This window comes from Pipra filicauda, unplaced genomic scaffold (genome assembly GCF_003945595.2).
Source record: "Pipra filicauda isolate LSUMZ 115617 unplaced genomic scaffold, ASM394559v2 scaffold27_size4233163_pilon, whole genome shotgun sequence".
In the NCBI taxonomy this organism is placed as follows: domain Eukaryota; kingdom Metazoa; phylum Chordata; class Aves; order Passeriformes; family Pipridae; genus Pipra; species Pipra filicauda.
The window spans coordinates 687,624-714,054 of NW_024104398.1; the positions used below are offsets into that span (position 1 = coordinate 687,624).

Consider the following 26,431-nt stretch of genomic DNA (forward strand, 5'->3'; position numbering starts at 1 on the left):
ACTAAGAGATCTCGCAGTCTTTTACAGTATTGCCAGCAAATAATTGCCCAGTGATATAAAGGTGGTTTCTTTTGATGGAGATGCCGGAACTTGCCTGCTGTTCTCAGGTCTAGTGTGCAAACTTGATGGTTATTCCTAACTTTGTTAGTGACACTGCAAAAAGGTGTGTCCTATTCTTGGCTATCAAAAGAAGATATGGCTGCAGGTATCAAAATGACCCAGCTCTTGCAGCTGGATAGCCAGCTGTCCCTTACGTTACTGCCATGCAAGTGTTCTCCCTCCCACCTCGACCTCTTTGAGTCTGTCTCAAAAGGCAGCAGAGCAATATATTTATTAGGTGTCAAAAATAAGGATACATGGTCAGTGACAGACAGAACTTGGCCCAAGCTGCACTCGGGGATGAGGGACTCAAGTGTGTAACCCATAAAGCCATCAGGCATCTTATCTAGCACCTAGCGCTGCCAGGTAATGAGGCAGGAATGTGTTTTTCCCTGGGGTTGCAATCAAACATCCTTACAGTAGCAATAGGCTGCAAAAGACATCTCATAGCTCCAAACAAACTGTGAGACTACCACAGCCATTGCCTTCGGGTATCACATCACACACACAATGGAGCCACAGTCACCAATCTCTCCGTTTAAGAGTTGTCAATGTCATGCAAATGTAGCCTTCCTTAGTACAAAATTAACATGAATTAGATACCATTCCATCAGGAGAATTACACATGCTAAGTGTGTGGAGTTCAGATCCTAGAGACTTGAATCTAGCTTAGACCACTGGTGTCAGGCACCTCAGGGACCTCTACAGGGAGGTCTTCTTTTGGATGTCCAAATATAGAGAGCTCATCTTATTCACCAAACTGGGCATGAGGAAAGTCCACAGGTCAGTGAGTACTCACAAGGTTCCACCAGTTGTCCTGTTCATCACAGTGAACACTGAGGACTGGGCTTATTCTTACGCTGCTGTGTAGAACATCTGCATGGCACACACGGACAACTGTATCAAAAAATAAAATCCCACAGCACAACCGGTCTAACAAAATGTGCATCTCCCCACGTGCTCTAAAGATGAAATACTGCCTATATATGCAGGCAAGATATAGCTTGCTGTGTAAATACTAAGAATTGAAAGATGCTTCATAAATGTAGTGGGTTGGCTGTTGGATTTTTTAGGCCTTCCTTAGCAACGGGGGTCAGAAATCTAAGGAAGTATTCCATATCATCCTTTAGTGTAACACAACATATAAATAAGGCGGAGATAAGTGAGCTCGCTCTCTTCTCTCTTCTGGTGGCTGAAGGGGACAGGTCTCTCTGCAGATAGTCTTTGCTTGTATAGGCCAGGGCCTGCCTGCTCCGACCTGCTGTTATCTCCGGTCCCTTCAGGAGGCGTGGGGGAGTTGGCTGGTGCCTCGCACAGTTCTGCTGTCTCGTTCAGGAAAGTATTTAATCCATATTTTTTTTTTATTTATTCACTAGCTCTCTATTGAAGGGGTATATTTAGAAGATATTCGCTTTTAGTTTTTTTTATCCCCGTTTCCCCTTCCCTTTTCCCTTTTTCCCCCCTCAGGAGCTCCCTATTGTGTGTACGATATATTCAAATTATACATATAATTGTAAATATATGTAAATATATATTTTTGATATAATTCCGTTGGTTTCGATTTCTCTCAGTTTCAATAGCTTTTTTTCCTTTTGCCTAAAGGGGGAGGGAGGGAAAAGGCTTTCGCTGAGTTTTGTAGACTTGGCGGGAAGCCAGCTCTAACTTGCTCAATAAAGAGCACACACATATATATAAACTTCCAAGACAGGCAAACACTTGTATTGCTCTATTATTAGCTTTGGTATCTAGTTCTCCTGCCCATGAAAAGCAATTCCATCTTCTTTGTTTCTTACTGCAGGTAATCTAGACCTTGAAGAGGCAGAAGATTTCTTTCCATTTTGAGGCTAAACTCAAACCTGCTGAAAGCTGTGCTCTGTAGTTGGGTTTAATCAGCAGTTATTTTTTCAATAAAAATTACAGGTTCTAGCTCTCCTGGCTAATCTACAAAATCCAGACTGATGGCAGCAGAGGAAGCCACTTCTGTTTTGAGAGAATTGTGGAGGTGGGGGAAACCATGTGGAGGAAAACAGCTTTTTTTCAGGATAAGATGATCTAACTTAACACCATTTTCAGATGTGTAAAAGTAGAAGCAGATTGGAAATGTAGGGGTTTTTTAAGGTTTCTCCCAAATGTTCATTATTGTTAGTATACACTTCTGTTGTTACTATAGACTTCTGTGAATCAGTTCATCAAGGAGCTGCTTCCAGTTACCTCCACATCCTGAGTGACAATATGGATCAAATCCTTCACAATGCACATCCCCAACTGAAGCTTCCTTTGGGGATCCATGACCATTCAACACCAATTCAGCGACAGATGAAGCTGTCACCGCTCTAACTGTTTCTGGCCTCAGCAGGGGGATGGAAGACTGAACTGTCCAACCCAACAGTATCAACCTCCCACCTGAACACCACAGCTGTCAGAAGGCCACTCGGCATCAGCAAGTTTAAAATAAGCCTTAGCGAGGTAAGCACAATTTAAAATCAAAATTCCAAGATTTCAAGCACTGAAGTGGATATCTGAAACATGGGAGAAAAGACTAGCCTTGTCTAAATACTCAGGAGCACAGTGTATGGGCTCCAGGATGCATGTACCTCCAGGAGGAATGCTAACCAACAGTGGTACATGCGGCCACAAACGCTTCTGAAGGCTTTCCAGGTGGGCAGCCCACCTACAGTATCTTTACGCACATAATTTAAAGTTCCTTAGAAGTGGAGTATCAAAGTTAACGCTATTCAGCCCAAATCATCCCATGTCTGTATTACAGATGTACGTCTTGTGAGCATAATTCCACCCTGTACTGGAAAATTTCCAGGTCTCCTGAACCATTAATGGTGTTCACATGGAGCCACTGCCAGAGTCCTGAAACAGATACATCTCTGGGAGATTCAACAGTGACAGCAAGGTCACAGGTACAGATCTGAAATCACTGTAAATCAGTACCTATTTCAGTCATTTGCCAGTAGCACTCTACCATTTTTGGGATTTTTAAAAATATTATCCACTGGCTTATATATTATTTTTACGCTGTTCATAAATACCATTGGCATACAGAAGACTGCATCTCCCACTTCCTTTTTTTTAGATTGCCTTTTATTAATTTATATAAAAACCTCACAAGATTTACCTACTCCAATGAATGTGATTGCAACTAGAGCAGTATTACATCAAGCTACAAGCTCACCAGGTAGCCAGCCCCCTATGAAAATCACAGAATAGTCACAGAATCATAAAGCCACAGAATATCCTGAGTTGGAAAGGATCCACAAGGACCAAGTCCAGTTCCTGGCTCTGTACAGGACAACCCCAGAATATACTAAGTTATGCCTCCTTCACATGAATTACGACTTTAAATTGTGGCTCTGATTGAAGGCAGGCATTACAGATCCTCCCACAGGAGGATTCGCTTTATCTGCAGCACGCCCACGTGCCCTGCCTCCTTTCTACTGAACTGTTAGCTGTATATACTTTCATGTCTTCTAGACTCCAAAAAGAGAAAGTGGTGGAGAACATGCACGTGGACAACTTACCTGGAAGAACTTCAGTTGTGGCAAATACTTGTCTTTGAATGTTCACCTGGTTTTACATGCAGGCTGCAGGTGAGCCCAAAGCAAGGACCCATCTCATCTCCCACTTTCACAACTTACCTGGGTCTCGATATCCTTGAGGCATGGGAACTGCAGTACTACTGTAGCATTGACAGCACTGCTCCAGGATGTCTCTGCAGCTGTAAAATGGTTGATAGAGGTAAGGCTGAACTTCTGCAGCCACTCTACAGATGCCAGGAAACTAACTTAGCAAGGCAACCAGCGCCTTTGTGCTGGGTTGAAGAGGTAGCTACTTGCCTTCAGCAGTATGAAAGCACAGCCTTATTAGTTCTCTAATTAAACAGTTTTGGAAATTTTCAGATGTAAAAACACAGCCAAACCCCATCTGAACAGTTCCATCCCTGGTAGGTTAAAAAGGATTGGGTCTACTTGACACTTAACTCCGTGAGAACACGATGTCTCACCTGGGTGGGCTAAGAGAGATGGGTGAACAGCCTGATCTGTATTGCAGACAGTAAGTACACTGTAGAGACAACTTACTGTTTAGATACCCCAGTTTTAGATCCTCTTGCCCTCGAGACAGGGGAGATCTGTTTTTCTGGTGATGTGCGCTGTTAACCTGAATGCAGCCACGCTCTGTATACAGTAGAAAAAAACCTGGAAATATTCCAGATCACCTGGAATTACTTTCATTAGTGTATGGGTTCCTTGGGGGACCAGGTACTCCGCATACATTTTGTCTGGTATTCCCAGTAAACCTAGGCCCAAAGGTGGGAAGCATACATCAGAGTAACCAGCATCAAGTCTTTCAGCCACTGAAGGAATACAGGGGCCGATGACTCAAGGACCTTGGACCTTGCCTGTACAACACTGAAGGGTTTACCCATACTTCAGGACACAATTAAAATGCAATTAAGATGACTGAGCCACGTGTAGTACAATATACATGCAGCTCTCTTGGGGTGAAGACAAATAACTTAAAAAAATCAGCCCAGAGAAAGATCTATAATGAAACACTGTTTCCTAATGTAATTTTTTCCACCTCTTAACTCAAGCCCACTTTTGTAATTATCCATCACTTCTCACAATCCCAGTATTTCCCCCACCACCACCCCAAAATACATTTCAAGATTTTCAGGAATACAAAAGTGAACATTACTGGGCAAGAGCGTACTCACCACTCACCTATTTTCTGACTACTCCCAACTTCCATGAATACAACGTCAAAGTGTAGACATGTCCAATCAGGCCACAAGCATTAGATAACTGGGAAGACAACTAACCATCTAAATACAAGTCAGACAGCATTAAAAGACGTGCAGCTTAATGTTTCACCAGTCCTATAGAGCTTCATAAAAATATAAAAAAGTTCAAAAATATTCCTACTTTCATTATAATTTTGACCAAACTCAGTTATTTCAGGATAGTATTTCTTCTGTTAAATGCAATACTTCAAGTACTAAGAGTCCAAAATCCAAGATTCCTAAAAATATTATGAACATATTTGAATGTTTGGAAGACTGCAGGCATCAAACATCACAAGATCCAAGCTCTCCATTTCCGAAGGAACAGAAAAACATTAACAAAAAATGTCCTCCGACCACCTCAGAAGAAAGACTTCCTGAGATACAGTGTGGAGGACATGAAGATGACTATATGGATAAAGCTGGAGAGCTTTATGCTCAAGGAAAGTTTGGCAGCTTGGGATACATTTAGGTTCAGGCTAATTAAGTAAACCTGCAAAATTACAGATTTCCTTGTTATGATGTCTGCTCTGATACTCAAGTTGCAAAAATCAGGTTTCAGGCAGGTCGTTGAGACAGCCCAGCGACTCTCCCGCTGCAGCAGCAGGTTGTATCTAATCCTGCAGTGACCACGTGCACAACTGCTGGCCTCTGTGTAAAATCTGCTGCTGAGAACTGCCCTGTCACAGACATTTCAAACACATTGCAAAGACTCAACCTTAGAAAGTGATTACAAATGAACTTTTTGAGGAGAAGATGGCTAATCATTTTTCCCCAATGCACACTCTTATTTAAATCTGAAATGGCTGGGATGTATTCCCAAAGTCTGAGCACAAAAGCTTTGGCTTTTGTAGCTGGCAGAGAATCTCTCACACAACGTACAACGTTCAGAAACAAAGTGCTAATCTACTCTTGGGTGTGATCGCCTATGGTCCCACCTCAGATCTTCATTTCTCTTATTTCTATTTGTATATGAAACGTTAATACATAATGTCGTGATTGTTGCAAAATTGGTGCTTTGAATGTCTGAAAGGAAACCAGCTCCTGAAAATATATGTAAGAAAGGGTCTCTTGTTTGCAAAGAACTGAATAAACTCCCCTTCATGGGAAGCACTGCTGTGCAAAGCTATCTTCTGTAAAAGGAGTAAGGAAGCGGGATAATTAATGCCTAGTTTCAAATTAATAACTAATATTATTTAGATTTTCTGGAAGAGGGGAAAGAACATAGTCATTGAGTTAGACCCAAAGTTTAATTGCTGTTTTTCAACTGACTATTAGAAAAAATTTCAAAAGATGGTATCCTTGGAAAAAGTTTATTCTACAACCACCTTTCATTCACTAAAACTGGTATTCCAAAGGGAATCAGATATTTTTAAAAAATACCACTAATGCCATTTTCCTTCAGCTTAAATTATTTCTTTTTTATTTTTCTAAGTCAAATGAGTCAATATATTGGTATTCCTAAATCATCCATCTTGCATTTTGATGAGTTAGTTACCATCATTGTTCTGAGTTATGAAATTTCAAAATCTCTTTGGAATACTAATTTCCTATTTATAGGTTTCAATTTTTTTATTTCATCCTATTTCCCTGATTCTTCTCTCAACAGTTGCTGATGTAAAATTTAATATAAAATATTTAGTCACAAAATAGTTATTGCTTTTATGCACATTGTGGTAAGATTTTTTTTTCTCCAATAAAAACTATACCATCTTCCATAAAATCCTAAACATATTAAGAACTGTGATGCAGAACAAAATTACACAGTGTGAAACAGGTACCAGCACAACAGTGAGATTATATTACATCAAAAAATTTTAATGGTCCCAAATATATACTCAACAACTAAGCATACACTCAGGGGGGCAAAAAAAGAATTATGACACAAAAGTGACCACATCTAGAATTCCACTCAATCTTTAATCAAGAAGGGACAAACAAATCCCCCACCTCAAAAAAAATTTCTGCAGTTTAAAGGGCAAAGGGAACAGATTTAAAAAAAAAGAGGAAACTTTATATTCGGCCCTCCCCCGTAGAGGTTTTTAAAACCTGTTGTAGCTTGAGTAAAATGTTCAGAATGTACGATTTCAAAGGCAGGTCTCTTTTTTACAAAGAAACTGCTGGCATTCTAACTAGTGAAGAATTATGGCAAAACCCGCCTTTTCTTCAGAAGTCTCATACATGGTCCAAGAAAGCATATTCTGATTGTAGCAACTGACCAGCCAATCCAGAGTTCCACTAACAAAACTCCTGCCCTGTTGGCTTTTTTTTTTGTTTTGTTTTGTTTTCCATTTCCTTCCCTGAGAAAAGGGCAACATGTGGTCCAAGCTGGAGAGCTCAAAGGCATAAGTCTTTCCCCTAAACGAAGTATTTCTCCTTCTTCTGCTCCTTTGAATTGGCACTTGATTGGCAGAAATCCATTTGTATAGGTTTATCTGTGTCACAGACAGTAATTCACAAAAGATTGCTGCTTTGCTGTGGGTTTGTTTTGTTTTTGGAAAATATATCCTTCCCCAACTGGTAATGTTCTTCAGCAGTTGCCATTATGATGACTCAAGCTTTGCTTTCTTTGACAAAAGTAAAGTTTCCTCTTTATCTTCATCTTCATCATCCTCTTCATCATCATCAGGATAATCTACAAGCCCAACGAGGCCTCCCTACGAAGACAAACACAACTACTATAATTAAGAAAATGTTTGCACATCGATACTTCACATCCGTATTGGAACATGATGTCTGCACAGAATATTGCCATAAGCATTCTGGTTCAGGAGGTTTTGAATAAAACGAAGCAGAACAAAAAGAAATCCTTCAGTATGAATGACATTATCTGAAAATTTTTAAATTAATAAATCCAAAATGGGGTTTTACCTATCCAACTGGAAGTATTTCCAGTTGAAATTAAAGTGAAGTCAAAAATCTTAGTTTTGCTGAGTGTCACTGCAGCTCCATCTGTGAAGATGTAAATTCTATTTTTACTGAGCACAGCTGACTGCAGTGAGTGATTTGGAAGCACTTCAGAAAGAAATACAGAATATCCTTTGAATTTGAATTTTTGAGTTATGATACTTTTAGAACACAGTCTGTCTTCAAAAAAGTTAGTTTAAATGTGTAGTAGCTTAAAGATTTTTTTTGAGTAAGATAATGGGATGAGGTGTACAGGTTATAAAGTTTAAATAAGTTGTCAGCTGAAAATGAAAATGTATCTAGTAGCATTAAAACCTTCCCTGTATTTCAAATAACCACAAATTTTTAAGATTAGGCAGCTCTAGAACCATGAAGAAGCAGCATAAACTTCTGAAACTTCCTCTAACTATGCTGCAATTTCTGAAGCTTAACCAGCATTTAATTAACAATGGCAGTTACTGATACTTTACTCAAAGATCCTACTACTTATTCAGGTGCCTAATGAAGGACATCCAAACCAGAAAATTTCAGTCAACTGTCTACCAAAAGACAACTTGAAAAAACATTACACACATTCTGTACAGTCACATACAACACAGCACTGAGGATACTACCCCTAAAACAGCAGCATCAGATAATTAATGAAAAACCCAATTTCAACACTTTTCTGGTTTGTGACTGTGGCACATTTTACTCTGAAAGAATGTACCTTATGCCTGAATCCACAAGTGGTTTTTCAGTGCTCTGCATACTCAGTGTAACCTGAACATTTTTCTTCTGCCACCACTATTTGACTTTTTGGAGCCAATACTGTATGCAATATGTTCCATATGTAAAGACTCCATTTCAGACTCAAGGAATTACACTGTCTGGGAGAGAACAAGCCTCTAATAAACTGAACTGATTTTCCAGCCAGTTACCTCTCTTTTAAAAAGTGCTTGACTAACTCTTGGGTTATGCAAGGAGTTTCCTCCACAGAGGGATTTAGAGGAAGTGTTCCTTTAGTTCTTCTATCAGCAAAACTCTTCTAATTCAAGTGTTTTCAACAGAAGGCAATCCAAATACAAACTCTTAAGCCATGTTCAATTAGAAGAAAGAAAAAAACTTAACCCGCCATTTACCTTCACTAGAAGTTAGGTGAACAAGCAGTATGGTGGCATTAAAAAACAAGGATGAATCAGAGTTATTCCAAGGCTATGTGACAAGTGGTATACGTACCTGACCTTTCAGAAATGCAAACACGTGTTATGAAAATAAATGTTCATTATCTGAACTACCCCATATCAACACTATCCCATCTGGCCCCCTTGTGCTGAGAAAACACCAGTCACTATTTCTCTGACTTGGTTTAAATAGTTTTAGCCAAAAATCTGATAAAATCCAACAGTGTCCTAAAATGTACTTTAAAATGCTAGTTTTGAATATTTACTGCAAGCTGTAATACTCTTTTAAAGGGACTTTCTTCTATTACTACAATATGCTCCAAACCAAAGCTATATGTTAGTTTAAATGGTAAAAAAGTCTCACTAGGATATTAAAAATTGTTTTGCCTTACAGTAACCATCCCCAATACAATTTCTTTCTTTCACAAATGCCAGTTATGTAATCTGAACAATATTAAAAATGGTGAGAGCAGAAATCTTAATGGGTGTGGCAGGACATTGTAGAATCTAGCAAACTTTTGGTCATGTTTCCAAAATATTTCTGTATTTTTACCTGCCAAATATCCCTGTGCAATTTAATAAAAGTAAAGTGTTATCTGTATTTCACAGTGAATATCACTGCTAAGAGCAACCAGCGGTGTGCTTCCTGCTTGAAGAGTTTGGGCATTAAAAGATCTTTTATTTCTTCTATATACGGCAGATCTCGTTAAAAATGCTGAAGGCCAAACAATAAGTCCACCAAAACCAGACAGTCCATTGGTGCTTAACGTGCCAGAATTCACACAAATGTGAGACAGATGCTTAAGAAAATTCCTACTCTATAACAGTGAAGTCAACCTAATTGAAGATTACCTTAGTTGTAATAGCTGCCATCTGAGATGTGCTTTTAGAAACTGATCCTGGTGAGCCAGGGGACCCTGGAGACCCAGGGGACCCAGGGGATCCAGGCAGATTACTTGCAGATGACTGGCTGGTAAGATTAGATTTTGTACCACTGGAAAAAGAAAGCTTGAAACTTGGGCTCTGACGACCTGAAAGGTTAGTTTTCAGAAGAACTTCCTTTTCTTCACTCTCTTTCACTGGATGGGGGAAAAGAAAAAAAAAAAGGCAAAAGTTACTGAATGAAACGCTTAATTACAAATCACTTTACTGTGTGGAAAAAGGCTTAATACTTTACGTACAACTCAGTAAAGTGAGTCATCATAGACTTTTTTTCCATACTACTGTACCTACACCTACTAGCTGTTGCCACTGGCCAGGAATGAACACTTTTGTTCTATGAATGATATCACCTGAACATTATGAAGAAAATTTTTTATTATAAACCTGAATAAAACACAGGAAAACTATCAGCTAAGATCACTGAAATGCTTTAAGAAATCAACAACAACGTTTTGTATTGTTCTGCTTTTAAAGATAACAAAACTGTTTTAAAGGGGTGTTCCACCAACTTGATGTCACAATTTCAAAATCTACAAGCTTCAGAATAAATACATGCAAATCCTTCACTGCAGTAGGACTAAAATAATACAAGTTATGGCACTCATCTTCTCATCACTTACATTTTTTTCTTTCCATGAATTTACTGATAGGGTCCATAATATCCTCATCATTTTTAGGTTTGTCAGAAGGGGGCACCACTGCCTCTCCATCTTCCATATCATCCTCATCAGTATTAAACCACATTTCCTCCTCATCCTCCAGGGTTCTTGCATCCCTTCTGTATCTGTGGTTTCTCAAAATGGAGCGCATGCTACAGAACAGTAAGTTTTAAAAGTTTAGGTTCAAAAATCAACTCATTAATAATAAAACTTCTGCTCCACAGTTACAGTGACAGTGTACAGCTACATACATTGTAGAGCAATAAAAACCACCAGCAAATCATTCTGTAATGTGAACCTTTGTATTTTCAAAGCAAGTATCATTAAAAACTTTTCTATGTAAATCAAATACGGTACAACTCTGCTAACAGCACTTTCAGACTATCTGTGCAAAATTTTGTAGCTTATAAACAGTATTATTAGAAGTAATTTTGATAAATCTCACTGAAGTGTTGCATTCAGGCTTGGTTTGCCAGTCTGCACTGATAAAAAGTTGTAAAACAAAGAGTTTAGAAATTATAGACTTTTCCTCTGAAAATACTTTGTAATCTGTCAGTATTCAGGGTCCAACATGTTAACAAGGAAAATCAAATAAAAACCTAACTTAAATATTACTCCAGTTTTAAACAGATACATTAAAAAGACAGCTATCTCTCTCTGCCACATCAACCTGTTACAACTTTTGGTCAGTATCAGTATTTTCCATTCTTCAGAGCCCTGGATATGAGGTGCTACTCCAACCCCCATTTGATCTATTGTTAGTGCTGGTTTATCTCAGTTCAGCCTTCCTTTTCTCTTTTCTCACAGAAGCTGTATTATGGTCTTGGAGCAGAGGGACAGGGATGTGCCCCTTGAAGAATGGTGAAGAAGAAGTGGAAGAGAGGTTGAAAACATTCTTTTCATTGCTAAATGTTCATTTTAACAGTCAATTTCCAACAGAAGCATGAAACCCTTGATGAAGCACTTCACAACTTACTGGCTGAAATTTAATATTTTTCATAAAATCTCTGTTACTGGGATCAAAATGTTAATAATACAACCTAGACCTTCTGTTTAGAGAAAGGGTCTCGCATTAATGACTGCACGAAAAAGCAAGAAGGGGATTAGGAAATTGCAAGGTATTTAATAAGAATGCTAAATACACTTTTAAAAATAAATCTAGTTCTGAGTAAGTTGCTTGCCAGCATTATCATCTGGATCTATACATCCTGCGTCATTTTACACTGCATCTAACCTTGAGTTCTGCTAGTAGCACAAAACTGTGACTTAAGTGGAACTCTTCTGAGTACTTTTATGGCCCATGCCAACAAAACGTCGGTCTCCTTCCTTACCAAACTATTCTTTGCTAAAATATGTAAATAGATTCTTGTTATTTTTTCATGTTAATATTTCTGGGGTTTGACTTAAGAAATGACATTGACTGTGACAGGACTTGTGCAGCCACTATATCCAATGTAGGAAGAAGGTAAAAACCGAGCTGGCTGAGCTCCAGACCTCTGGAAGCTCTATTTTCTGTTGGATAAACTCATGCAGCACAACTATACACAACCCCCTTAGCTCAACTGAAGCCAAGAAAAGACTAATGTTTTACTTGCTATACTGGATAGAAATTACTGAATTACAGCTGGCTGTTCTTTCCAACACATGGATTAATTTAAGTAAGAATCATAGGCTTGAATTTCACAGCTGTTTAAGTGATAAGCTTAGATGACACAAGCCAAAATAACATCATCTCACCTATAAAACATTAGTACTCAAAACTGCAGGTCCTACACATGCTCTTGGAAGTGCTTCAACATTTTAAAATAGATGTAGACTTATACTCTTTATTTTAATTGTACAAGTCTCAAATTTAAATACTGGTTAAGAAATCTTGTGGCAGGAAATAAAAGTCTGAGATTTTAAGATGTCCTTGTAGGACTAATCAGGATTAATTTTTTAATGTTTTCTCAAACTAATTCAAGACAGCAGAACAAGAACAGGTCTTGCTAACAATTCTTAGGAGTACCTCATCTATTCACACAAGCAGTCTATCTTGTTTTAATGACACTAGACAGCCTTTTAACCTTGGGTTACTGTATATTAAGGAAAGGAACTTTTGCTCTGGCAAGCAACAGAAAGTGTGATTCAAGTGTTACATCAGATTGCTTTTTACTCCATCAGCAGCTCTAGAAGTGACAAAAAAGTGTTCTCTGAAAATTTCTCTATGTGTTCTACTTCTCAGGCATTTTGGTAGAGCTTATCTGAATATCTACTCCCACAACTAACTAAAATAAAAGGAAATCTGACGTGAATTTTTTAAAGGAAAAAATCCACAGAATGGTAATTCAAAACTGAGCAATCATTCAAATCAGCATTGAAAATCCGTTATTTAAACAAATGAACTTTGGATACTCGGTAGCTTCCAGCCTCATTAAAATAGTGTACATAAGTTTAGGATATGACCAATAAGCATTATGACTGAGAGTCCAGCAACTAATGTTAGCTGAAGGTTGATTTGATCAAAAATCTGCAGCAACACATTTGAAAATCCCACTTTTAATCAAGTAAACTTGACAATGCTTGAGATACAAGCAGGAATCTAAATTATGTACATTTCCCACTATCAGAGAACAATCCACCAATATTCTGAAAAGGGAATTATCACATTAATATACTATTAAGAGCATTGAGTGCATTTTACCTGTCAAGTTTTGGATTATCTTGTCTTTCTCTTTGTTGCTCAAATCGTAGTTTCAGCCCTTTGAATGTCTGGACATAATCTACATCTTCCAGTGCCTTCCAGTAATTTTCAATTACGTGAGCCGTTAACGATTTTATATCTTCCTACAGGAATGAACAAATATAAAGTGACTTACTTTCATTCAAATGAATTTCTTTAATACAATATAAAAAGTAACTGAAATGAGAAATTATTTTAAAATATGCCATATGAAGCACTGTATTAATTAGCTTATGCAAAAACTAGCATTAAGCATACAACTGCAGTTAAAAATCTAGTGTCAAATATTTAATTAGCAAAACAGCGTCAAATTTTCTAGAAGTGTCTTCTTCAAAACACATGACAGAACCCAAAACCCGATAAAAAAACCATACTAAACCCAATTCTAAAATGCCTTTCCCACTGTAACTTATAAATATTTTTATATTGATAGATTAACTGGTACCTGTTGAATTAAAAACATGTTTACGAGATACAGGTTTGGCATTCATATTATTTCTTTCCTTGTCGCAAATAAATTACTTATGTAAAAATAACTATTCAATGCATTTGTTTAGATCGAGAACAAGAAAGCTATTTTTCATCAGAACGTAATATCAAGTTTTTTTCTTTGTGGCCATGCGGTATTGGTGAAGGTCCTTTACAAAAGCTTCCCAACCCTTCTGCTGTTTCAGTTTAGCTTTGTGGCTGCCCAAAGCCATTCTACGCAGCTGAGAGTAGCACAGGTCTGCACACTGCAGCAGGAAAACTGCTCCTCTGCAGTGTTTTGCTTTCTTAACCATGCACAGCCCTTGAAATACACTGCAGAATAAACACCCAAATTACCATCCACTAAGGGTTATGTGCTTAAAAGTAATCTTTTTGGTTATGTGCTTAAAAGTCATCTCTTGTAAACGGTAATACACCAATAACAACAGAAACATGCTTTTTAAAAATTTGCTGTCTTTAAAAACAAACTTGGATGAAAAAAAATGGACAAAATTATTGACAGCTACCAAGAAGTAGTCCGGTAATGCAACCTCGATATCTGTGTGAAAAGGTGGATAAGAAAAAAAAGTTATTTATTTTCCCATAGTATGATCTGTAGAATGAGCACCCAATCTCATGGAGTATTGAAAGACCACACATGCTAGTATGACCCTGGCTGGACACCAGGTGTCCACCAAAGCTGCTCTATCACTCCACTCTTCAGCTGGGCAGGGGAGAGAAAATATAACGAAAGGCTCACGGTTTGAGATATGGACAGGGAGAGATCACTCACTAGTTACTGTCAAGGGCAAAACAGATTCGAATTGGGGAAATTAACTAAATTTATTACCAATCAAATCAGAGTAGGACAATGCAAAAGAAACACAAATCTTAAAAATATCTTCCCCCACCGCTCCCTTCTTCCTGGGCTCAATTTTACTCATGATTTTCTCTACCTCCTCTCCCAAACGATGCAGGGGGACAGGGAATAGGGGTTCCAGTCAGTTCATCACAAATTGTCTCTGTCACTCCTTCACTTCTTCCTCCTCAGGAGCAGGACTCCTCACACTCTCCCATGTGAGACAGTCCTTCACAAACTTCTCCAACGTGAGTCCTTCCCATGGGTTACAGTTCTTCACAAACTGCTCTCGTGTGGGTTCCTTCCATGGCATGCAGTCCTTCCCAAACAGGCTGCTCCACTGTGGGTCCCCCCATGGGTTACAAATCCTGCCAGCAAACCTGCTCCAGTGTGGGCTCCTCTCTCCATGGGGCCACAGTCCTGCCAGGAGCCTGCTCCAGCACAGGTTTCCCATGAGGTCACAGCCTCCTTTGGGCATCCACCTGCTCCAGTGTGGGGTCTGCCATGGGCTGCAGGGGGACATCCTACCACCTCATGGTCTTCAAGGAATTTCTGCTCCAACCTTGGCCAGTGGCACATTCATCTTGGAGCCAGCTGGCATTAGCTCTACTGAACACAGGGGAAGCTTCTAGCAGGTTCTCCAGATGCCACTCCTTTAGCTGCCACCCAATAAAACCTTGCCACACAAATCCAATACAGCACAGCACAAATCACGGTCACCTATATGGATTAACTTTTTTCACAGCTTCAAAACCAGTTTTCAACCAACTCTGCTATGACTATCAGGTCATCTCAGCCTTAAATTATCTTGAGTTCCAACTCAAAAAGGAAAGAGATGATCAGCACTGAAGATTTCAAGAGGTGACAAGGCCTGGTGACTTACTCCTCCACAACTGTCTGCACCCTAGTTTGGCCCCACTTACCACATTTACAGTCTGTACAGCATCTGTCAGAATCTGGATGCAAACAACAGGGAGGAAACAGTACTGTACAGACAGCCAAACTGGTATGAATATTTAAGAGGTTCCCCATGGAAGGGACTTTGTAGCACTCTGTTAATATAATCAAAAGACTGGTATCTCTTCTGTATATTTCCATATTCCATTGAATTGTCATTACAGAGGAGAGTTAAATTTGATGGCTTTGTAGCACTGGTTTCACATTACATTTCTGTCATACATAACAAGTCCATCCAATTTGCATGATGAAACTTGATTAGTGCTGCCTTTGCAAATCTGGGTACTGTGAGTACACTATCAAGTGAATTTAATTTTCAAGTAACAGTACTGTTTAAATGTAGGAAAGAACATGTACGAATATGTAATAGTGATAGAAAAGAAGGTTCATATAAATACGTATCATATGGTTCCATTATGATAGCATAATTTAGGGCAAAAGCAAAAAGAAATTGAATTACAAGACTAAACAATACAGTAATTATCTTCAGCATGTAACAGCACTCACCACTCTGATAAATTCGAACATCTCTATTATGGCAGAGTTCATCAGATTATAACGGGAACCATTATTTAGAAATGCTTTGACCACAGGTTCAAACAAAAAACTTTTCATTATATAACGGTTGTAGAATTCATCTTTTAGCCCAATTATCTTCCTCTTGAAACGAAGGGCACCTGAAACAGAAGCGTTGTCAGAAGAATTTTTAAATTTAAAAGAAAAAAATGCAAAAATTACTCAGCATTAGTTAGAGCAATTTACAACCCTGGTTTGTACACAGCCGTACATTACCAGAAATAAGTAATACATTCAGCTGTTCTCTGATTCTCTATAGTCTTGACTACACTGTTGAGGATTACTTATCTGTTTTAGCATAAAAAAATCCTCCATCGTAATTGTACAAATGAAACTACCTCTGTTCACTGAAGAAATAATATAGTATTGTTTAACTATCTTATTACTAATATAAAGGCGTATTTTTGATTTTTAAATTACATATGGTAAAGGTAAAATATTTTCTCAGTAAAAAACTGAGAAATGTGCTTATCATTCCCATTATTCAAATGCAAGTTTGATTAGATTTAATTAGTTCTATTTGATTAGGATACAAACTATCTCATTTTAAAATTGATAAATGACCTTTTCTTCACACACATAATAAGGCAAAGGCTTAATTTACAAACTATTTGAAGCTCTTTTTGAAACTCCAAACCATATACAAGTGAGAGAATGTCCATGTATCACGAGAAAGTACAGTATGATCTCATTAAAAGGCAGCACATTTTGCTTAGCAACTAGGTGTACAGGAAAAAGATTATTAAAGATCTAAAATCAAACGCAGGTTATTCAGTTACAAATTTAAAAGGTACTTCTCACTGTATGGTACTGCTCCTCAGTCAGCTTAAGGCTTTGTTTAACTCTTATGTGCACAACAGAATTATGGAGAAAATCTCTTACTTGCCTTCAGAATTAAGTCACGCTGCTTTGCTATTACTGAGCTGCACATGGTCAAGAAACTATCAGAGTTTCAAGAGCAGCACACAGAATTTCTGTGCAGTTTAATGCAGTCAGGTAGCTGTATCTCTAATTAAGTACCTCTGCTAACTTCTACTAAAAATATCAAAGCTTACAACACTTTTCTTAGTATATTCAATACTGACATACCATCTTTTCAAATCACCTCTCCACTGAAATGAGAGAAAATTTCCATATTCAGCCATAACTTGTCACAACCTATGAACAGTGTTCTCCCAGCAGAATGAAGACACATAAAACTTCAAATGACAAAATACTAGTTTATTCCTTAGCTTTCAGACTTACACAATGCCAGGAAAGCGTGCTTCGAGGCCATGAGAACGAGTACCCTCCGCAGGATATCTTTGTTAATGATGTAGTTCTTTATGTGATAGGTATGATGTTCTACGCAGAAAGTCAGCAATTCCAGTATTAATGCCAAGAGCTGGGCTGTCTGAAAATCATCTGGAATAGAAACAAAACCCAAATAATTAAACTTATCTGGAATAGTGCCTTCAGAAGCTAACTTCAAATATCCAACTGCAGTCTGGTAAACATTTCCAAGTTCTTGTATATTCCCACAGACAGTTTATGGGACGTGCTGCAGGATATGTTTAGTCTTTAAAACAGAAATTGAACAAGCTTGTTATGGATTATTTTCTATAAATACAGATATGGCAGAGAACCTCCTAAACTAGAGAAACAACTACATTTTCTTAAATTGGTGTTTGAAGAGTACAGAACTGAACACTAACACAAGCAGTCAGGCTTATTTAACCAAATCTCATTGTGATGTCCACATATCTATACCATAAAGTATCACCCCATATGCAGTGCCTTGACTAAGTCTGAACCAAAGTTGTAATCTATGATACCTTTTAACAAAACTACTATGCAAGAAATATCTCAGGCTCTTTTAATACTTGTGATAAAAACTGCTGCTAGTAGCCAGCACAAACAGTTACTTCATCACTGATCTTTGTTTTCTTAGCCCAATGTAGGAACAATACCCTCAAATTCAGCACACCTTCTTAGGGGAAATGTTGCAACATCTCTGGTAGTCCCTGACCTTAAAAAACATTTATGCATGTGTACAAGTCTATGTCACTGAACTGCCTCATGAGTCCCCACAAACTATAAAAATACTTTAATTTTTGCTGAAGCCAAATTTGCAGCAAATGTCACTTCATAAATCAGGTCTCTTGTTATGCTTATGTATTATTCAAATGACTAAATCATGAATCAACACTTTACTTTGAACTATGTAACACAATCTGAGACTCTCTTTAAGACAGAAAATGTCCTTTGACAGGTATTCATTACCTTTGCTAGGCTTGTCCTCTGTAGTATTGGCCAATAAAGGGGCTGTCAGAACATGCATACAATGTTTGTAGAAGAAACCCAAGAACTCTGTCTTTTCTGTTTTCTAAAGAATAAAAAAAACCCACATGTAAAACATATCATCAAATACTCTGAGAAACCCAAATATAATTTCATTCCAAGGTATTTACTTACATTGGCAGTGGCAAGCATATTTTCTGGATCAACTAAAGTACGAAGCAAACCCATGAGTAGCACTGCCCCTCCAAGTTCTGGATCTGTGTCACAAATCATGTGTTCTATAATGAGGTTAATGAGCAATATATCCTAACATGGGAAAAAAAAAAGACAAAAATCAATTCTAATGCTACTCCCTTTTCCCAAATCTGAAATTACCTTCTGAAGGGGTTACTGCCTGGTTAAAAATGTGTTCTGGCAAAATTTTGTGAAGTGTGAACAACTACCAAACAAAAACCCCCAAACTTAAGAAAAACAAATTAACTTTACGTACCACTGATACATACTGATCAGTGGTTCAACAGTAAGAATGCAAGCAGTGAAGAGGAAACTTTTAAAGCAACTAAAAATGGTAATGAAATTAACAATCTAATTTCGAATTTAGTCTGAACTGAAACATCAAAAGATCAAAAGCACACAGGCACATCCTGAACAGTCTCAAAATTCAACTGATTTCTGGAAGCACTTTCAGAATAAAGAAGTTTTAATTTATATCCCCCTTTAAAACACATACCAAAAGATTTATTTCCACAAACATACAACAGGAAATTTCATAATGCTACTGAACTTGATGAAATTATTTTCACCTAAAAATAACCCTAACATGTATTTGTAGAAAACAAGAATAACACATGAAAATGAAGAATAACATTTACATTTAGGAATACCTAAACTGAAGTTGCTTAGTTACCACTCTTCCCCACAGAAGAAGACAGGCATCAGACACAAGTGGCTGGAACCACTAGCAATATTCACTGTCCCCTTTCTTTCAGTATAGAAGCAGTAGCATTAGGAGTTTCCTGTTCTCTGGTATGTTTTTGGCAGTTACAAGAAAAAAACATTAACTATCTCCTCTGTGGAAAAGGCAGCACAACATTTTCACTCCACTGGATACCACTCTGAAATACCTTTCTTGCCACTAGTTATGTGTAATCAGTTACAGAGGATCTTTGGAAAATCTGTCAACAAGTGTTCTTAAACATTCAGGGCCATAATTCCTCTTTCAACATGTATGATAATAAACTGAACACAGGTTTCTCATATGTAAAATAAAAACACATGTACATGCCAATATCAAGACTGAAATTTATATTTCACATTTTAAGGAGGACATTGTTCAAAACATTTTGTTTTGCTTGTCTGACTGCTGATGTTAACCAGAATGGTGGTTTATGGTAACCTGCAACAAGTATCTGTGAACAGGTGAACACTCATGTCACCTGACTAACAGAACTTCTAAAAGCATTGTAGTTCAGTGTCCTGTTACCATCATGACTATATCCCATACTTCTTCAAAACCAGGGCTCATGTCATCATAGAGTCATAAATCTAAAACAGTAATTTCCAAAAACACTACACACATTTCTGGGGACTCTCTACTTACATCATCATTCTGCTGCGCTTCCTGCATGACAAACTCTCGTACCATGGATGGGTTGTATTCAACCAAATAAGAGAATATATCAGTGGCTGCACTTCGTACTTGTGCATCATCCATACCCTGGAACAGTCAAATAAAATCATTTATGTTTCCTTGAAAGGCTTAAATGCAACCAGAAAACATACAGCTTTAATTCTTACTCAAAAGTCATACCTAATTATTGCTAAAACCATATTCTAAAACTGAGTCAACTCTCACTGCTTCCCTGTGCATTTAACAATTGTTGAGCAAAATAAATTTTATGGTTTTGCTGCCCTTCTGTTTTCTTACTTAACTGTACACCAAAAAGCATGTAAAGATAGGAAAGCAAATAAGAAAACAAAACCAGAAGAATGCCAATGTAATATTGTAACTGCTTTAGCTCAAGCTAAGATAAGACAAATGAAGCAAACACAGCAGAGAACCAGTTGCTGAAGTTCGTGCTGAAGTTACTTTTTAAAAAAACCTCGCTGGAGATGAACAAAATTGTTATGACAAATAGAACTGAAATGACTTACCAATATGACTTCTAGTGCAGGCAGTATGCCCATATTTGATAAGGTTTTGAAAAATGCATCTCTGTTTTGAGGTTGCAGTGTTTGTGAGAATGCACAAAACTCTTTCAGAAAATTTACCTGAAAACCAGGAATATACCAGTCAGATACAGGTGTCCCTTTGTGGTAACTGTCCCTTTCATGTATATTTACAGATTTCTTACCAATTCCTGTCTTTTCTCCTCATCTGTGGCTTCATCTGTTAGTTGTGCAAACAAGTCTGTCAGAAATTTTTCATCTTCCTACAAAGGCAAAACAATACCATTTGTTTATTTGACAATATCAAAAGGCATCCAAGTATAACATAAAGTTCTAAACCATGCCTCCTGGAATTAAGAGAACATATGCTTGTATGCTGTAGTTAATCATACCAGTATCAGCTTTCTAATTCAATTTTCAAACAAATTAATATGAATCTTGGTTTTGAGTTCCAATCATGTTCAGCACCACTCCACTCCCCAATAATTCACTCTTGGTTACAACATATGTTGTGTTGCCTTTGGCTGTCCTTTTTCTATTTTCTACTGCAACTCTCATCATTTCGTCTATGACTTCTTTTTTATCTTCCTTCCCCTTTGTCACATGCCTGTCCCCTTAAACCACACTATCCTTGCTTCAACTGTTTACATACATTTATAAACATGACCTCCCACAGAGCCCTGCACACACACACACACACACACACATATATATATATGTCTTTGGAATGTTATGAAATCTCTGCAGCAGAACAAAAGCAAGGACATGATGATGGGGGGGCTGCAGGAACGGGGTGAGATTCTTTCTCCCACAATGCTGTGAAAAGGTTGAATTCTAGAAACTAAATTAAAACAACTGTTCCTACTATATACAGCATTTATTGGGTGTTCTGGCTGGCAGCAATCAAAAACTGTTCCATTATTTTCCATGCTGCTGTACCTTAGCAAAACTACAAACAGCAGCAAACACATTAGAAATCTATATTTTGATTGAAAGAAGCAGCAATACTTAGCTTTCCATAACCTTTACACTCCTAAGAAGTAGGAGACTGTTAAAACAGAAATAAACCCTGCGCCATCCTTTCCCCAGTATTATACAGAATAAAGACAGCACCTGCTTGAGAAAGATACCTGTACATCAGATATGAAGACATTTTTTTAGAAATCTGCCAGTGTTCTTTCTTGTGAAGTCAGTAACACCATGTGCAATATCTCTCCATCCCAAAGCCACAGCGCAAGAAACCCAAATCACTTTGCTTATGTTTGCACCGTGTAAAGCAAAACCACGAAAGCACTTCAGATACATCCACAAAAATTCTCTTATGTTGTGAATAACTCGGTACCTCATCCAGGCTCACCGTGAAACCCTGCTGAGAAAATGAATACCTCAGTTCCGACAGCATACCTTGCTAATGCTGCTATAACACTGCCACAACACAATCCAGGATCTCTACGTGACACTGCACAACACAGATAAACCTAAAATAGGCTGCCACGAGCTACTGCCCTACAAGGCATTTCACCGCACTGTAAGGTAACCCCTAAATTTAGAATATGCCACGGTTCCTCTTGTCTGATGCTGTGCTGTGCTCCTAACCTGACCCAACAGTCACGTGACAATGAAAAATAAGGACTTCCGGACACAAATTCAGGCACTATTTCTATGACTGCTTCAAAATCAAAACAAAAGAGACAAGAGAGGCCTCACTTGAAGTGTACCAAAATTCACTCTAGAGGATCAAGCGCAGGAGATGTAAAGTTTGACTTTCAGATATCAACAGTCAAACGTTCTAAACAACTACTAAGGTGTTTGATTTCAAGAAACATAACATTAGCTTTGATGAGAGAATACAAGGATATTGGACTACCTGCTACCCAGCTGTAACACGGCTTTGTAACTTTTCTGTTCTAATATTTAACTCATTAGATATCACAACATAACTAACCCACAGCAGAGATACTGACATACTTATTTACTGAAATAAAAGAAAAACCCAACAGCAACCAAAACAACCCCCCCTCAAACTCAAGTTTTTTTGAAGAACATGCAGGCTATTCCCCATGATTAGCAGTGCATTTAAGAAAAGGCTACACAGTTTGATTTCATTTCTCTTTTTTCTGTTTTGATCAAGATGCAAAACTAATCCTAGCTATGAAAACTATGGAGAAGGTGCACACTTATCCCCAGTTGGAAACCATAACTCCTGTTTCCATTCTCAGAGTAAAATCAACTTTTCACCTCTTCCATAATACCTGAGAATAACGGCAAGTCAATATCACAGAAATATCTCAGAATGATCACTGGGGAAAAATGATGGAAACGTCAGCATTTAAATATGTAAGAGCCATGACTAGAGTGCTTCTCCATTAAAAAAAAAGTATACAATATTCCCCAAAGTATCAAATTGGGATTTTAAAGTCCAAATGTGGAAGGAGAGGAGACCCTGCGTTGTTGGTAACATGTGGGGTCTCATTTATGACCCACTGCAGTTACCAGAGACAGGGTGGCTGGGGAAGCTGCACCTCCAGCACTACACAGCAGAGCAGGACAGGCAGGACCTGGCTGGGCAGGAAGGCATGGGCAGGACCCCAGCTCAGCTCTGGGACCGGATCCTGCCGCGTCCCCAACCGGTTCAAGAGGTGGTTGTCTGCAGTGAAGGGCAACCCACTCACCCTGTTACTGGGCTTGGGACTTGTAGAGGGAACTTTAACACTGGCAAGTGACAAAGGCATCAATGCTGACACTTAATGTTTCAAGAAGAATTTGCAGAAGTTTGGTCTGTAATGATTTTTCAGCATTCCAAACATATACTGCAATATAATATTTTACAATTCTGCATTACATATAATTTTGAAACATTCCCCATCTCATGTCCTCTCCCAAACCCTATTAAACACATTGTACTTTGAAATTAATAAGATTATCTGAAAGCTCTAGGACTCATAAAAACCATGATCTTTTTAAAATCTGACAAATTAAGATGAATCTGAGTGGTTTGAAACATCCCCCCCTTACATGGATAATATGCAGTAAATGGCAGTTATTCTAAGAAAATAAAAACAACTTGTTACTAACTTCACAGTTATGGCTTAGCCCTGAAAAGCATTTAGCATTTATCTCATTCCAGATGCTTAATGGAAGGCAGACAGGTTGCTATACATGAGAAAAAACTTAGTCCTCTCACATTTATAGAAAAATTGTGATTGCAATGAATATTCTAAATACAAGGTTGTCTCTCTCAACCTGTAAAATTACTGTCAAGGGCAGCATATCTAAAGATACATTCCTGAACAACACTACCAGAATCTATGGAAACGCTCAGTCTGAGGGCAGAGTTCACATATTTTAGAAGTCACAAAGCACCAACAATGAATGCTAGAATTACACAAATTTAGATGTTTTCTTTTTTCCCCAACTTATAGAAATCACCCAAAATACGCCTATGAAGTGAAAACAGTGCAAATGCATAATACTTTGCAGCATTTGGCCTCTTCATACAGACAAGTATCAGAACACATTTAGATGTATCTTAGAAGCTGTGAAGGTCACAACTGTTTTTCAAGAAAACAAAACTGCAAATGATAGTTTATGGGGTAATTGTAAAATCTAGCTATTTTCCCCACGCACAGAAATTATTAGAAGTGCAACACTTAAACTATGTGTACACCAGACGCCAAGTATATTCATTTATGCTTTTGCAAGATCTACGTAGATGCTTCTAGGATTTAATACATTTCAAAACTTATGAAGATAAAATCAAGTCAGGCCAACTACTCCCTCAATCATTTATGACTTTAAAAACAAGAAAACCCACAGATAAAGTAGGGTCACAAAAAAAGTTGTGATTCAACTTTCAAAGCAGTTCTCCTCCTCCCAAAAGGCACTTAAAAAAGGATTCTTCAAAACCAGGCCTCTCTTACATGTAATTAACTTTCAGTTATCAGATCAGCCATTGTGCTGTTCACTCTTTTATATGGAATCGAATCATGGGTCATCTACCGCCACCACCTGCGACTCCTAGAACGCTTCCATCAACGCTGCCTCCGTACAATCCTAAACATCCGCTGGTCAGACTATGTGACCAATACATCTGTTCTAGAGCAAGGAGCAGTCACAAGTATAGAAGCCATGTTGATGAGAACACAGCTGTGATGGGCAGGACACGTCTCCAGGATGAAGGACCACCGCCTCCCTAAGATCCTGCTTTATGGTGAACTTGCCACGGGCTGCCGCATGAGAGGAGCCCCGAAGAAAAGATACAAGGACTCCCTGAAACAACATCTCAGCCTTGGCCATATTGATCAACATAACTGGTCTACTCTGGCCTCAAATCGGGAGGCCTGGAGACACACCATCTATAACGCTGCTGATGCTTTTGAGAAAGCAGGTAGGATCACTCTCGAGGAGAAAAGACAGTGCAGAAAGATTCGTGCCTTGCAGAATATACCTCCTAAGGAGTCTTTCTGCTGTGCCTTTTGCAACCAGACATGTCTATCTCGTATTGGCCTTTTTAGCCACCAGCGCGCTTGTAACAAACGTGGGTAGAGCCCTTCCCAAATCTTCGTTCGTGAAGCCCAGCCATGATGATGATGATGAAGAACAGATACTTTGTGCCTGTGATTACAGATAAATGACAAAAACCATCCCTTTCTCAAAAAAAACCCAGCCAAGAAACTCAACAACACCTAAGCAGGGAAGAGAGCATACCTTCCATTGCATTTTCCACCTCCATATTCATTTTGGGCAGAAACAGTATTTTAGCCCATAAGGTGAAATTTTCATAATATGTTACCAGTGAAAGGATAATTACAGCTTCAAACATACATTCCTTCCTGCTACCAGACCAGAAGATGTCTTAGTTTAAAATCTCCTTTATATCTGACTGCCTTTCCACACAGGCCTTCATCGGGCGCTACTTCCACTTGAATCAACAAGCTGAAACAGTAGTGGGATCCACCCAATCACTTCTGCAGTTTCTGCACACATAGAAAAACATTTTCTACAATGAAGAACTTAACCCCAGAAATCAAAAGCATGCACCACTTGCAAATATCTTTCACCAAGTCATTTACCCCAGGAAGTGGTATCCTTTTACACTTCATTGCAAGCTGTATTTTGCTGGAAGTTAATCTCCAGTTTTTCCTAAGTCAACTACTATAAAATAGTGGATTGGATTTGGGCAAAACCGTCAAAATGCACCGACACGATTCTTCCTCTAAAACAACTACAGATAATTACATTTACATCCATGAGTCTCAGTCAATAATAAGCAACTATCTGTAAAACTACTTTAAAAATTAAAATTCAGCTATTGTTATACATAAACCCAGTAAAATATACAGATGTATACCTAAATGCCTACAAGTTTCCTGAAAAGGGAGTAGGGACTACCAGTAATATCATTTCTGTCTTTAAAAAATCTGATTTCCCAGTACAGTAATACCATGTGATCACTGCTCTACCAGGCACAAAAATTATTTTAACATGTCAAATCTTCCCCTTCTAATCTCAGCTTTCCTGAAAATAAAAGACACTGAAGTCTAAATGCACATACCCAAAAGTAATGCTAACAATATTCTGTATTCTGGAAGATAAAAAACATTGTAGGATCTTGCTGGCAAAAAGAATATGCCAATGAGAAAGGGGGGAGAGAACAGACGGAAACAGTGTTTGCTCACTCTATGGCGCAGTTTTGCAAGTTTTTGGTTTTTTAACAACTAGTTAATAATACAAAGGGAAAGAACTGGTGGCCTCCAGTGTGAACATTAGTATATATTTTTTAAATTGCAAAAGAGCGTCATATAAAGCAAGAAACACCACTTACCTGTCCCACCCCCA

General features: G+C 38.2%; 1 protein-coding gene across 1 annotated transcript in view; it reads right to left on the bottom strand.

The window, feature by feature from the left end:
- Positions 1–6,688: 6,688 nt before the first annotated feature.
- Positions 6,689–26,431, bottom strand: part of PPP4R3A (protein phosphatase 4 regulatory subunit 3A) — a 45,692-nt gene continuing 25,949 nt past the window's right edge. Inside the window, exons 5-15 of the mRNA XM_027739998.2 lie at positions 20,779–20,856; positions 20,579–20,695; positions 20,025–20,141; positions 18,599–18,730; positions 18,407–18,509; positions 17,390–17,548; positions 16,076–16,245; positions 13,246–13,388; positions 10,524–10,714; positions 9,814–10,040; positions 6,689–7,548 (exon numbers count right to left, since the gene is read on the bottom strand). Of these exons, the coding sequence (XP_027595799.1) occupies positions 7,435–7,548; positions 9,814–10,040; positions 10,524–10,714; positions 13,246–13,388; positions 16,076–16,245; positions 17,390–17,548; positions 18,407–18,509; positions 18,599–18,730; positions 20,025–20,141; positions 20,579–20,695; positions 20,779–20,856 (1,551 nt within the window). The 3' untranslated portion in view covers positions 6,689–7,434. The remainder of the gene's footprint in view (positions 7,549–9,813; positions 10,041–10,523; positions 10,715–13,245; positions 13,389–16,075; positions 16,246–17,389; positions 17,549–18,406; positions 18,510–18,598; positions 18,731–20,024; positions 20,142–20,578; positions 20,696–20,778; positions 20,857–26,431) is intronic.